General features: G+C 41.5%; 1 protein-coding gene across 1 annotated transcript in view; it reads left to right on the forward strand.

Moving 5' to 3' along the window:
• The window catches only part of PREX1 (phosphatidylinositol-3,4,5-trisphosphate dependent Rac exchange factor 1), a 220,618-nt gene extending 207,267 nt beyond the window's left edge, over positions 1–13,351 (forward strand). The window contains exons 31-40 of the mRNA XM_083507877.1: positions 102–143; positions 588–805; positions 4,337–4,436; positions 5,476–5,619; positions 6,173–6,287; positions 7,073–7,139; positions 8,377–8,564; positions 9,622–9,724; positions 10,320–10,387; positions 11,846–13,351. Coding sequence (XP_083364003.1) covers positions 102–143; positions 588–805; positions 4,337–4,436; positions 5,476–5,619; positions 6,173–6,287; positions 7,073–7,139; positions 8,377–8,564; positions 9,622–9,724; positions 10,320–10,387; positions 11,846–11,888 — 1,088 coding nt within the window. The 3' untranslated portion in view covers positions 11,889–13,351. The remainder of the gene's footprint in view (positions 1–101; positions 144–587; positions 806–4,336; positions 4,437–5,475; positions 5,620–6,172; positions 6,288–7,072; positions 7,140–8,376; positions 8,565–9,621; positions 9,725–10,319; positions 10,388–11,845) is intronic.
• The last annotated feature ends 1,447 nt before the right edge of the window (positions 13,352–14,798 follow it).

Genomic DNA, 14,798 nt, shown 5'->3' on the forward strand with positions numbered 1-14,798 from the left:
ATTTCAACATCACTTACTGGGACTCAGCACTTAGCTAAGTGGAATGTGATTATGCTCGTTTTTAAAAAAATAAATAATGTGTTTTTTTCTTTCCTTTCTAGATGGCAAGAACCAGCTGCTTTTGGCATTGCTGAAGTGTACAGGTAAAGCAGCTCCTTGATTTGCTACTGTTTGCAAATGACCCCTTAGGTGCTATAGGGACAGGTGTGCAATTACCAGAACCTTTTCCTTCTGTTTCAGAGAAAAAGGCATTAAACGTTAAACACTGTAAATTTGATAGTGCTGTGGTGTTGGCAGAACAACAGTTATTATCCTTGCATATCACGTCAGTGATAACTGGACACCCTTTTATAGGCCAACAGTCCTTCCGTTCCCATGTGCTCTGTGTTGTTGTGGGAAACTGAGAATTCCTTTGGGGGGAAAACATGGATGTAGATTGGAAGCTTTCGCTGCTTGGGTTACTATGGTGCACCTTACACAGTGCACATGAAGAGAAGAGGAAATATGGAACCTTTGTTGGGCATTGGGCTCATGACATGAAGCAAATGATAACTCCTGATTCCTGTGTGTTCTCCTCTCTCTCCCAGACACTGAGCTGCAGCTGAGACGAGACGCAATTTTCTGCCAGGCTCTGGTGGCTGCCATTTGCACGTTCTCCGAGCAGTTACTGGGGGCTCTCAACTACAGATACAATAACAACGGGGAGTATGAAGAGAGCAGCAGGGAAGCCAGCAAGAAGTGGTTGGAGCAGATAGCGGCTACGGGGGTGTTGCTCAACTACCAGTCTTTGCTCTCCCCCTCTGTGGTAAGGGAGGACTACAGTTTGCCAGCTAAATAAATAAGGAACTTTACAGTCTTCTTCTTACTCATCTTCTGACCAGGTTGTTCTGCCTGCCCTGGTTACATTTTATAAAATTTTTATTTGGTTTTCTGCTTTTATAAAGACAAAACATACACAAAGAAGACAAAAGACAAAAACATGTATAAAATCAGCAAATCCCCATTTCATAACCTTGTTCCTTGACTTCCCCCCACCTCCCCTCGTGCATCCCAGTTTCAAGATTATATCAGCAAGTTGGTGTTTCTCCTCTTAACAATCTTATTCATCTTATTACCTTTTTTATAGTAAAAATTGATTTTCATAAGTTGGACTTAAGCTCTCTTCCATCGATTTTCATTTTATCTTAATTAAGAGTCATCTTAACCAAGCCTAGAAGTCTTAAGAGTTTATAAGAGTCTCTTCTTCCCTCCCTCCCATCCCCGGTTTTTGTCCCTTCCCAATAAAAATCCAAATTCGAGATTCTCAGCCTGGGTTCCTCACGTCCGAGGCTTTCAAATCTCTTTCAGTCCCTCTTCGCCTGTCCTGTTGGTAGTCCTTTATGTCAGTCGTCAAGTCTGGGAAAAGTTCTTTCACCATCAAAGTGTATCCTCTTCCCACAAGAAGATTCCAAAGTGACTGCTGAAGAATTTCCACAAAGTCTATCCCTTCAAAGTCTAAGTCCAAACGGAGGCCCCAATCATATTTCTTTATTTTAAATTCCTGTATTCCATTTTGTCTTGGGACCTCCTCCTTCTTCTTCTGTGTCTTTCGCAGACTTGTGGTAGATATGTTCCCAGCGTCTCCTTGCTTGTATTCCGCAGATGTCAACTTTTGGTTGTTGCTTCCCAGGATTACTTCTTCTTTTTCTTGTTGTTTAGTCTCTTCCAGCTCTGTAAATATTGTTTCCCAATCAGCTGTGGATTCTTTCTCATTAAGGTCCTCAATACAAAGAGCAGAGTTGCCTGTTCCCAAGGTCATAGTCTCAAGTTGTTTATTCATGGCCAAGCTCTGCTCTTGTAAGATTCCCACCAGTTGAAACATCCTTTCGATTTCCACTAGTAACTTTCCTTCCACAGCCATTGTATCCATTGTAGTTTCACAGAATTCCCCCTAGGGGGAATCTGGTTACTTATTTGCCTTTTCACCAACAATCCTTTAACTGATTATTGTTACTTTGTTTCCAACAGTTTTGTCTCAATTATAACTCGTCTTAGTCCAGAGGGATCTTAAATGGCATTTTCTCACTTTAAACCGCCCGTTTGGCAGCTTTGACAGCTGTCAAACTCCGCAGCTCTTACGCAGGCAGAAAAGCAGGACGTTCCCGAGCCCGGGAGGGGGGGTTGTTTAAAACAAAAGGAGGGTTTCCAAAACTCCGCTCTCCAGCCCAAAATTTCCTTTAATTAAATCTTGGAAGTTAATGTCCTTTTTCACTCACCCCGCCAAGGGTAGGCTCTCCAGCTTAGCTCTTGTGTCGTTGCTTAGATCGTCTGCAAGGGGGGGGGGTGCGGACTTCCTTTTAGCACACCCCCTGGTCGTCTCTAATTCAGGGTAAAAAATTTTAAAGTCCCAATCCGTCTTACTCACGGGTAATTCTTTCAGTCCAGATTTTCAAGGAAGGAAGTCGGCGCTCTCTGGTTATGGCTCGCGGCTTCGCTCCACCGAGGTAGCGATCGACTCTCAGTGCCACGCCACCCCCGTATCCCCTCCGCAGCCTTTAAAAAGGCTCTTTGCGAATCAGGGGGGGCGCTTAAGGCACCCGCCGAGTCTTCAGTCCGTAGGCTTCCGCGCCTGCGGTTTTTAAGGGTCCCCGCGTCGCCGGCGCGGCAAAGACCCATCCTCAGTGGAGCCGATTCCCTCCGGAGCTCGGAGGAAATCCGCCATTTCCAGATCGCGTCAACCCGGAAGTCTCTGCCCTGGTTACATTTTAAGGCTGTGAGAAATTTGAACTGCCTTTAATTTGCTGTATATTATCGTTTCCTTTAAACATAAATGAGCCCTGGAAATGTTCTCTTATGCTACTGTGAAGGAGGCCCGGGCCAACTTTCGGTTCAAAATCTGTGCCAACTTGCTTTAGTGCTCCTAAGATGTGAGAAATATAATGGGCATGTACACGTCCTGTGAATTTGTTTTGACGGGTTGCATGTTGCTTATTCACGTGGTTCTTCAGAACCCACGTGCATTCCAATCTGAGGTGGGTGGTATTGCGACAGTTTTATTTGTCCAGGGTTTGTCTGAGAGATAACCAGCTGCAAAGCAGAACAGAGTTAACTTTTATTTTTTAAACCAAAAAGAAAAAGAAAAATTGCAAACATCAAATTCAAAATTCATATTTGTTTTCTAACATAAGCCTATTACATAGTTATCTAAATTAAAATATACCTAATTACTCTAGACTTTTCTTTGCTATATATAAATACAACACAATTGGAAATTTTATATTATAAATTTTATATTATAAATAATATTATCAATTCCCCTATACCCCCCACTCCCCTTCACCCTTGTGTGATCTCAATTTTTTACTTCTTCCGTCTTATTGTGTTGTTATAGTTTCATAATTGTTCAATTGATTCTTTTATTATTTCCTTGCTTACCCCTGCACGTTTTACACAGATAACTTTTAATAGTTAAGAGGGAATTTTAGTAAATGCAGATCAGTGGAAGAGTGTGTGCTTTGCATGCAGAATGTTCCAGATTCAATACCTGAACATTTTGAGGCAAGTCTGGAAGTCCTCTGTTTGAAATCTATGAGCGCCACCAGTCACATGGACCAATAATGGTCTGATTAAGAATATGTCAGTTCTTACATTCCAAACCTTTTTAAAACATAAACAACCCCCCCCCTGCATTACATACTTCCATAATTCCCTATTCCATGAAACTATTAAAAGTACAGGAGGCCTGTCTCGTCTGGCTTTGGGTCACTTCTGGGACAAAAGTAAGATAGATGCACTTGTGCGGTTAGACTAAAAGTGGACCCCATGTTGCAGGTAGTACTAAAAGGTGGGCTCTGCATCTGAAAAGGGTGAATACTGGTGCTGCGTAGAGAGCACTGCAGGAAAGGCAATGACGGGTGGCAAATTGTGTGGTGTCTTCTGTCCTCTGCTGGCGAGAAGCTGTATCTTGCGTTGCATCAAATGTGTGTGCAAGGGAGAAGTTAGGCTATATAGATGGGATATATGGAAATGGAATACCTTGAAAAATAATGCTAAAATTATGGCTGGAAGGATAGTCATCATGTTTTTAGCATAGAAATTGGTACTTCCTTGTTTGCTGGAATATTTTTCATTTTCAAAGAACAGTGATGTAGGGAAATTAAATATGCAATGTAAAAGATGGGATGAGATGCAGCCTTAACCAAAATCATGTGGCAGAAAACACCCTTTGGCTGATACTTGTGTTGCTTAAGTTTTAGGGGGGAAATCTTTCTTCTCACGATTCCTTGGGGAAAGGGGTATGTGTGTTCTTATTTGCAGTCCGTCTAACTTTCCCTATTTATTTATTTTTCTTAATCAGAAAGAGGAACGAACCATGCTGGAAGATATTCAAGCCACTTTGTCAGAGCTGGACAAAGTTGCTTTTTATTTCAGACAACTGGATGAGTGTTTCGTTGCAAGTGAGTTCATGCCTTTTATTTGTCCCTTATTTCCCCCACATCTTTGTTTTTTTTTCCCTGCAGTGCACTGACATGTCTCCTGTGTGTCTCATTGACTTAGTCCACAAAGACTGTGGACTTGCACTAAAAACTGCAAAAGTTGCAATTTTGGCTGAAACCCAGCAAGAGCGTTGCTAATCTTTTAAATGTATTTATTATTATTATTATTAAATTTTATTAAATACAGAAAAAGAAAAGAATATCAAATAAGAAAAGAAATAGAGAAACAAATTTCATACATATACACATGAACATAATTATTTTTACATCTGTAAAGCAATATTCAAAAAAGAAGGGGAAAAAGAGAATAAAAGAAGAAAGAAAAGTTAAAAATAGAAATTTAGAGAATAGAAAAGTGTTCACCATAAACAACAATTTCAGATCTATACTTGCATACAATTTTATATTTCCATCTTGCAAAATATCAGTCTTAATTAAAATGTTTTAAAAGACTTCCACCGTTTACGCCGCACGTCTTTTATACGTCACCATAACCTCTGTTCTTCATATCCTTCCTGCCAGTTTTCCTTAATTTCTCACTTTACATTCTTTATACTCCTCACAAGATTAGTCCAAACACAACCAAATTTTGGTAGTTGAGCCCTGGTTTTGTAAGTATTCATTTAGACAATCCCACTGTTTCTTGACCATGTTCTTGGGTTTTCTCTTTATTAAATCCATCAGTTTAGCTAACTCCAGATAATCTTTTAAATGTAATTTAATTCAACTCTTTGCTTTGTTTTGTTGCTGGTTGTTTTATAATGTTGGTACTATAGTAATGAAGTAGAGCGTGAACAGGGCATGTTTTTTTCACCAGTAACCACGCCTCTCATATGAGCTGGATTAGGAGGCAAGAGTGATAAGACAGAGGGTGGAACTTTCTGGAGAGCTTAGGCCACAGTACCTCTTATTGCACAGTGACAACTGGTTGTTAAAAAAGAACAACAATTCTCTCTAAAAGCTCATTCAGTCTCCAACACCTGTCTTTTTGTTCCCCCAGATACCCATGTCTTCTACCATGTTGAAGGCAACAGGCAGGTTTTGAAGGTTTTCTTTTACTTAGACAGCTACTACTTCTCCAAACTGCCTTCCCGGTTTCAGAACGGAGGGAGCCTGAAGCTGCATGCTGTGCTCTTCACAAAAGGTACAGGCGAAATTCTGTTTGTTCGGTTTTTTCCCTTTAAGCCACTGACTATAATGTAATTGGGGTGGATGATGCTCGTAATTGAGCCTTATGTGATAAAGATGAATGTTGCCCTCAGCTCTTGGCTCTTTGGCAGCTTATTAAATCTGCAAGGCAAAGTCTGAGACAGTGTAAATTAAATTTAAGGAAGCTTAAACCTAATCTGAAGCAGGTAAATATGCCAGTTAGAAAACCGTTTCACAATGCTGACAGGATGAGGGTAAGCATAGGGTCAGGCACATTGAGCTTATTTTGTAATCTGCACATATTCATGAGCCTTCCATGTTATTGGACTCTCAGTCTCGGCACACCATCTGTGAAATGGGTGCAATGGCAATGGGTGCCTCATGGGGCCATGGTGAGGGAGAATAAAGATCAGGATTGTAAACCACTTAGCATTCTAAGAAGTCTAGTGTACTTTCACATTGTATAATAGTGGTGGTGACAGAAGAAATAACAGAAACGGGTGAGCTTTATAATGAATACATGATGTTTTTCATGAAAATCATTTCAGCCCTTGAAAATCTGGAAGGCCAGTCCCAGCCAAATGGTTCCTCTCTAGAAGAGCTCCAGCAGCAAATTAATTCCACCTCTCTTGAGAAGGTGCAGCAGTATTATCGCAAACTCAGGTATTGTGGCATAAAAAGAATGTTTGTACTCAACATTATTATTGTTATTAAGATTTTATCAGTCTGGGTGGTTCTTTACATGGTAGCATACATGAAGGCCGGTCCCTGCCCCGGGGTGCTTGCCATCTGAGCCTGTTCATTTGAGAGAAAATCCATACATTTGAACTGAGATTTTCTTAATTCAAGTTTTGTTTGGGTGTTAAATAAAAGAAAGAGAACCTTTTAAATGTACATAGTACAAAAAGAAAGAAAGCAATTGGAGACGGGACGCAAATGTTCTAGTAACTGATTCTGGTTTTATATGCTGGTTTGTAAACAGCACTTTAAACCATCATTTCTGAATTTGGATGGCATGCCATAGTATGGATTAACAAGGCCAGGATATAAGCATGAAAGCCAGAAGGCGGAAGGGAGAATGAAAAGTGAGGGCAAAGCTCATTCTCAGGCCGATAAAACATGATTTATTGGTCCCAAGATTGTAATGTGCGAATGGGGTCATAGTTGTTTACCTGACATTTTGTGTGGGGAAACCCTACACCATGAACCCTTTAAAAGAGTAGGAGAAGCCAGTAACAGCTTCTGACTATGAGCCGGACCATGTTTAATGGAAGTAAAGAGTCTTCTAATTCTGGCACCATTCCTTGGGCCACAGAAACATATTTGATAGGCTACATCTAGCCTTCCGTTGACTTGTTCCTCAGCCATGCCCCTTAGGAAGAAACATCTTATAGGAGTGCTTGAAACTAGATGACCACAGCCTAATACAGCTTGCTTCTTACTTTCAGGACATTTTACCTTGAGAGATCCAATCTGCCTACAGATTCCAACACCACAGCTGTGAAGATTGATCAGGTACAGAAACCACACTTCTTGGCATATCTGCAGTAAGTGCAAACTTCCAAACCGAGCTGAGGTCAGGAGCAACCAGTGCTCCTTATTTCTAGGAGAAGCTGGCTGTGCACAGCACTGGTTGGCTGGCCCATCTGGCAGTCACAAAGCCACTTCTCTCTTGGCTGCCTATCCTTCTGTGTAGAGTTGGGGTGAGCAGGCTGCAGGAGTATGGGATCGGCTAGGTTTTTTACTAGAACCGTGAGATCCATTATGCTTGCCTGGAGCATGGAGAAGGGTCATAGGAATCCACATTGGAGTCAGAGCCTGGAATATATATGATGGTAGAGGAGCAAGGACAGAGGGAAGCAGACTTCCCATGGCAAAAGCCACACCTGGCGGAGATCCATCTGCCTTAGGCAGCCCTAAATCTAATATGAACCCCATTAGTTCATATCTGCAGTTTCTCAAACGTCCTCTGGACCTCCTCACACATTTAAGTGCTTCAAGTGTACATTTAAAAAGGTAAAAGGTAAATTTGACAAACGAACAGTAGCCACAGATCCCTATTGAGTGTAGACTCAATTGCCAGTCTAGGTTTGTTGCAGTGCCTGTGTAGAATGCCGCCCCGGGTCCCCATTAACCTATTTATAAGGACCAAACTATATTTACTTAAGGCTGCCATGTTTGGACCTCCCCACATAAGTTTCTTTTTTGTGAAAGAACCTACAAGGCCGCCTGATTTGGACTGGGGCAGAGGCTTAACCCTTGCTGCAGCCCCAATCTAGATTTCCCCCTGAAGCTTCTAATAGCTATAAAGCTTACAGGCTTAACATTGTAAGCTTGTAATTTTTCCCTTATATCTCTAATAATGTAACCACGGGGTGTAATGGTTTTTTAAAAAAATAGTTTTGATAAAAGTATTTTTTTGACACAAAATGAACAAATAAACAAGGAAAAGTATATATAGCGTCTGATGTTGCACAAGGAAAGATTTAGACACCATCCCCAACTCACCCCCATGCTCTGGCCCTGATATAGTTGCTTTTGCAAAAAAGAAAACTATTCTGGGAGTGCCAGTGTAATGTATAGTTTGGCCTTAAACCCCCTGTGGCAAACAACAATTTCGACTTGCCATTTTGGAAGCTGCTCTGTTGAATGCTTGTTGGCATAAGCATTTAGACTGGGTATAACTGAGGGCAGGGGAGCCTGTAGGTACAGATGCTTCACTGTTGCATTCTTCCTTTGTATTCTTTTGTAGCTTATCCGTCCCATCAATGCAATGGATGAGCTTTGCAGACTAATGAAATCTTTTGTCAGCACAAAAGGCAGCCAGTCAGGATATTCCAGTAGTTACGTGGCAGGGGCTGGACTGCTGCCTATATCCTCTGAACTCTGTTATCGCCTCGGAGCCTGCCAGATTGTAATGTGCGGCACTGGAATGCAAAGGTGAGAGCTTTTAAATCAAAACAAATGTTGTGCTTCTCTGGAATGAACATTTTTTGAAAGTGACCTACTGGTAGATCCCTGGGCTCTGCCATTGCAAGTGGGGATTTACATGACTGAATGCTTCGTCATTCAAAAATAGAAACAGTCCCTCTACTTATAAAACTTGGATGTCAGGGAGAATATAGCATCCCGTTTTCTGTGTTGTTTGCGCATGGAGAAATCATGTGAGTCACCATCTACAGACACATGTTTCAGCACTGGACCTAAGTTATTTAGGTTCATTTTCTGCTTGTCAGAGGAGGTTACTCTGGAATAAATTAGTTTATACCTTCACCTTTGGCTTGCTTGAACTTTGAATGCATGGAGTACCTTTAACATACTTACATGATTATTTGTTTCCACTACTTTACCTTTCGCTTGACTTGTCCAGAGTTCCACATTTTTGTTTCTGTTTTGCAAGCAAAGTTAAAACGCTCACCATGAAAACTATCATGAAAACAATATAAAGCAGGATTAAAAACAGTAATGATAAACTGTAAAGATTTGCCATTTAAAATAGAAATAAACCAATGCAGTTTTCAACTGGAACTCATAGAAAGCAGGACCTTTGAAATGAAAGGATGGTTTTGAAAATTGGTTTTGCTGGTGGGTGGGTGGAACCAACAACCTCAGATGGAACAATCCAAAGGGACAGGGAGGAATGAGGTGCAGCCAGTTGTCCTTTGAAAACAAACTGCACCAGCTACAGGGCTTGCATAGCTTTTCTCCCACACTCAGGAAGAACAGGGAGCTGTTGAAACCTGCAGATCCACAGCCCATCCTGACAGGCTTCCTTTTTGTTCTATCAGAGTGGAGAGTGGAGATGTTCTGGATGTAGAAGAGGGTTTGTAGGTAGGAGCCTTGCAAGGTCCAGTCTCCCTGTCTGAGAGTGGACCTTTCTATCCACCCTCAGATAGGGGGATCCAAAAGTCCTGTGGCCCAGGGACCATAGGATCGCCACTTTATACGAATAGGCATTTGACTCCTGGAAGTGACATTCTTTATGTTCTGTTTTTAGGAGTACGCTGAGCGTGTCCTTGGAACAAGCAGCTATACTGGCTCGAAGTCACGGACTCCTGCCTAAGTGTATCATGCAGGCAACAGACATCATGAGAAAACAAGTAAGCCTTTATGAAGGGTTGAATGCAAAAAAAGAAAACAGGAGCTGCAAATATTTCAAACGGGGCATAGGGGCAAAGGACGTAGATTGTGCTCAAGTCCTAAACCCTTAGACTGTCACATGCAGAATGTCAGTATGTTCCATTATATTAATGGTATCCAAAAACAGGCATAATAGAAAAATAAGCCCATTGCAAATATTTATGCTTAAAGGGGCAGTGGTCCATACCACATTTGTACTCAACGTCCTGTGCATGGTGTCCATATTCTTGTTTTCATTCTGTTTAATAATACTAATAATAAAAAAAGAAATAAAAATAAAAATAAATACCCTGCCACTCTGGGCGGCTTACAGCATATATATTGTGATAATCTTACAGTGTTGGGCTGGAGCAGTTGCAGAGTGCTTTGGGAATCCTTTCATCCTAAGTAAACACAGATGACTAATGGACTACCTTGGTGCTTTCCAAAGCTAGTAGCTGAAGCTAAAGTGCTTTCAAAGAAAAGTAATATATTTGTCTTTCAGGGTTTTTCTCCAGGGCTGCACTCTTTCGCTCGTACTGCCAACACACCACCTAATGTTTTGTGTTTCTTTAGGGACCAAGAGTTGAAATCTCTGCAAAAAATCTGAAAGTGATGGATCAGATGCCACAGTCTGCACCCCGGTAGGTGACTCTATACAGCAAGGATTTCACCTGAAGAAATGCATCTTCAGATTTTTGTGTATATACACACATGTGATTCTGTGATATTAGGGAAAGGGGAAACGTTCATTCAGTTCCCTTTTTACGGCAGGCGAACCCCAACAAATACTCCCAGACTTGGCTGCGGATCAAAATACAAATCCCAGTTGGATTCCTCTTCCATATTTTGCTGTGTAGTTTCAGTGCAGAAAAAAAAAGTATTTTTCATTAGGAAGCACACAAAATGTGTGCTTTACAAATGAATGCATTGAAAAATGTGCTTCTTACATAGAGATATGTACAAAATGCATGTAGCTTAAATGAAGGGCTTTGTACTTTAAAAGGAAAGAAAGAAAGAAAGAAAGAAAGAAAGAAAGAAAGAAAGAAAGAAAGAAAGAAAGAAAGAAAGAAAACTGCAGAAACCAGGAAGGAATGGATCTCTGAGTTGACCACAAGTGACATGGAATGTGGCAACTCAGTCCATCCCTAATATTACATAGGCATTTAACACTGCTCCAATCTAGTGTATACTGTGCTTTACAGATTGCAGCAGGGTTTTTATAGCTGTACTTCAAGTCATCTTACACTCCTCCTAGCCCTTTTGGGTAGTTCCAGGGCTTGTTTTCAGCCAGAACTCAGTTCTGGCCCCTCTGTTTCTAGAAAAATAGCAACGGGTAGCTCCATTTTGTATAAAATAAATTTGTGATGGTAATCTTGCGGCTGTCAGGGCATTGTCAGCTGCCTGAGGAATGGCGAGATGCTGCAGCAGCAGAACTGACAACTGATGAGCAAAGATAATTCATAAGCTAATGCTTTGGCTATGGGCTACAGCAAGTGTTTTAAAAAGCAGTCTGATCATTAAAATGATTTATGTCAAAATGTGTTTTAAGAAGTAAGAAGCACATGGATTTTGGACTTAGAGATGTTTAAGCGCTGAAGGAAGGTTACCCAAAACAATATCAGAGGACTGAAAAATGGTTTATCCAAAGCCACCACTCCTGGCTTACAAACCCAGGGGATCTGGAGTGGAGAGGCTTGCCTGTCATACTCTTCCTGTCGCCAGTCCCTCCCTCCTCTTTGTGTTGGCAGTGTCACTGTTGCCCTTAGATGGAAATCACTTGAAATTATTTTAACTAGTTTTGCTGCACAGTCGTACCTTGGATCCCAAACGCCTTGGTACTCGGACGTTTTGGCTCCCGAATTCCACAAACCCAGAAGTTTGCAAACATTATTTGGAAGCCGAACATCCAACGGAGCTTCTGCGGCCTTCTGATTGGCTACAGGAGCTTCCTGCAGCCAATCAGAAGCCGCGCTTAGGTTTCCGAAGTCGAATGGACTTGCGGAACTGATTCCGTTCGACTTCCAAGGCATGACTGTATTCCATTGGCCATTAGCGTCCCTTTTGTAACATCAACTTTTTTTTATGTCACTCCTTTACAGAATCTACAAGTTGTGTCAACCCCCTGCAGATGGAGATTTATAGAAGTGAAGGAAACTCCCATGTCCCGGAATCGCAGAAGCGTTCAGCAGAGAGCGATGCTTCCTGAGCACTGATCCTACCTTTTGCCCATGGTGCTGAGTCCAGAAGAGAGAGGAGGGTTGTGGGTTCTGTGCTTCTAGGCAGTCTGGTGCACTAAAACTGGCTTTCCACGCATCTCCTGCCTTTTTATATAGGCAGGCCCAGTTGCCCTGTTTTGTGGTTGGTTGCTGCAGGAGTTCTGAAACTGAGGAATGACTTCTGCCCAGTACCAGGAAGGATATCACAGGAGGACAAAACCCTGCGATAAGGAATTGATTACGGTGCTGACTGGACATTGTGGACTTAGCAAATCTAAGTGAAGCACATCATCTACCTGTCATGCCGTTTTGGACTCTCATCCAGTTTCCTGCACAGTGTTGGCTAGTGGCCTTGAACAAGAGCCTCACAAACACTCTTTTTAAAAAGAAAAACACACCAACTTGCACTTTGAAATTGTGAATAGCACACATCTCTGGTTTGTTCAAAGGAGCCATTTTCCACTTCAGCCCAGTATGAACCAGACTCTACTCCGCAGAGTGCACATTCCATAGGACTTTCTACGAGAATTTCCTTTTAACTTTTACTGTAAAGTTCAGGGTTTGCAATTAACACTTTTTACTAATGGTCCATTATGTATTCTGGAAATACAACAATATTTTACAAGGGAGATTTAGCAATGAAGGATTCTTTCTGAAATGGAAAGATATGATGAAAGGGGAAGCAACCACAGCTCTGTTTTCCAGTAATTTGAACAGCTGAGCATTTTTGAAGCAAGGACAAAACTATACTTATTTATGTGGAATGGAGTATCTGTTTTGGAACTTTTTCCTTATATACAAGGTTTAAATTTAAGAAGTATTTGTTTCAAATGGGGCCAATAATGCTGGCAGATACGTAGTAGATCTCAGTTCACTGAAAATATTGTTACGTTATTTAAAACCTTGCAGTATTTAAGTAGTCTTTAATACATTTTTTTAAAGAAAAGAAAAGAAAATAGATTACAGTGGGTTGTAAGTTAAAATGAAATCATGGTTGTATATATAATGTACTTTATTTTTCCCTGTTTTAGAATTGTTTTCTGTTTGATCAGTATTATCATCAGCAAAGTAATTTGCTTCCAAATTACTTGCCACAATGTAATGAAAAATATCAGCAATCTCAGGCCAGAAGTAACATTATTTTGGAGTGAGTGCCTTAAATGAATCATCCATGTTGACCCAGATACAAAAAAATTAAGGGGCTTAAAGACAAAACTAACATTCTTCTATATCATAATAGACTAAAAAGCCATAGTCTCCTCTGAAATGCTTTTCGTTGGGCATGCATGGAAGTTCCTTAGAGTGGCTTTTGTATCTAGCACACAGAAGAGGGATATTTTGATTTTGGCTTAAAATAGGGCATTTAATAAACTCCAATGTTTCCTAACAGTCCAATCCTTCATTTATTGTGTTACAGTCATACCTCGGGTTAAATTTGCTTCAAGTTGAGCGTGTTCGAGTTGCGCTCCGCGGCAACCCGGAAGTAACGGAGCGCGTTACTTCCAGGTTTCGCCGCATGCGCAGACGCTCAAAATGACGTCACGCGCATGCGCAGAAGCGGCAAAAAGCGACTTCGCAATATGCCGTCGCTAGATACGTTTACCTCTAGATGCGGACGGGGCTCTAGAACAGATCCCGTTCGTATCTAGAGGTACCACTGTACACTGAAAACTGTATGTTCCTACTCTGGTTGAGGGAGGGATTTGCAACAGCAGCAGCCTTGACTTTTAAATGATGGAGAATGGTTACTGGGAAAAATGAACATTCAACAATAAATGAGCCTGAGACCCTGGCTTATTCCGGCAATCTTGTTGATTCCAAATAGTACAGTACATCAAAAATAAAATAAAAAGGACTGGAGTGGAGTCAGCATCCACCAGGTGGCAGCCATAGGCTTGCCAGTGGAAATTTCTGCACAACTCTCCTGAATTAACGAATATATTTAGCAACCTACTGTTTGAGGACCAGCTAAAACTAGTAGAATTATATGCTGCATTCCCCCAGCAAATGTACCCATCCTGCTTGTCGCATCTTGGACGCTACAGCTTAAAAACTGTGGTTTAAAATAGCTTCGGTAGCAGGAGAACAAATGTAATAGAGAAGATTTCACAAGGAGCGTGTATTTAGGTGCAAAGCAGAGATGGAGGCTGCTGTGAATCCTGGGATGGGAAGAAGCATGATCTGAATTAGAGATTTTCATCCATCTTCAATATTGCTTTGTTGTTGTTGTTTAGTCATTTAGTCATGTCCGACTCTTTGTGACCCCATGGACCAGAGCACGCCAGGCACTCCTGTCTTCCACTGCCTCCTGCAGTTTGGTCAAACTCATGCTGGTAGCTTCGAGAACACTGTCCAACCATCTCGTCCTCTTTCGTCCCCTTCTCCTTGTGCCCTCCATCTTTCCTAACATCAGGGTCTTTTCCAGGGAGTCTTCTCTTTTCATGAGGTGGCCAAAGTATTGGAGCCTCAGCTTCAGGATCTGTCCTTCCAGTGAGCACCATTAATTGACCTCAGCTCTTTCCATTTCATTTAGACCTCTGTGAAGACTTGAGTCATATGTTTAAGTTCAGGATCTTGTTTTCAATCCATGGTGATGGTTTGTCACGTCAAGCATAGTTTGTCATGTTTCTCAGCGACTAGACCCATTTCTGATGCTCTTTGTTACGATTAAAAGCAAATAATCCAAGATGGGCTCCTAGATGCAGCACTGCTGTTGCATCTCCCAAGAAAACAAGCTCTGCCTCTCCTTAACCCTATGCAATCATTCTTTGATCCATTGCCAGTTCAAGACAACTCCTAGGGGCTGTGCGGGCTTTGGCCCCCACAATAAAATATT

The sequence above is a fragment of the Podarcis liolepis genome (assembly GCF_965112155.1).
Source record: "Podarcis liolepis genome assembly, chromosome: 6".
Taxonomy (NCBI): domain Eukaryota; kingdom Metazoa; phylum Chordata; class Lepidosauria; order Squamata; family Lacertidae; genus Podarcis; species Podarcis liolepis.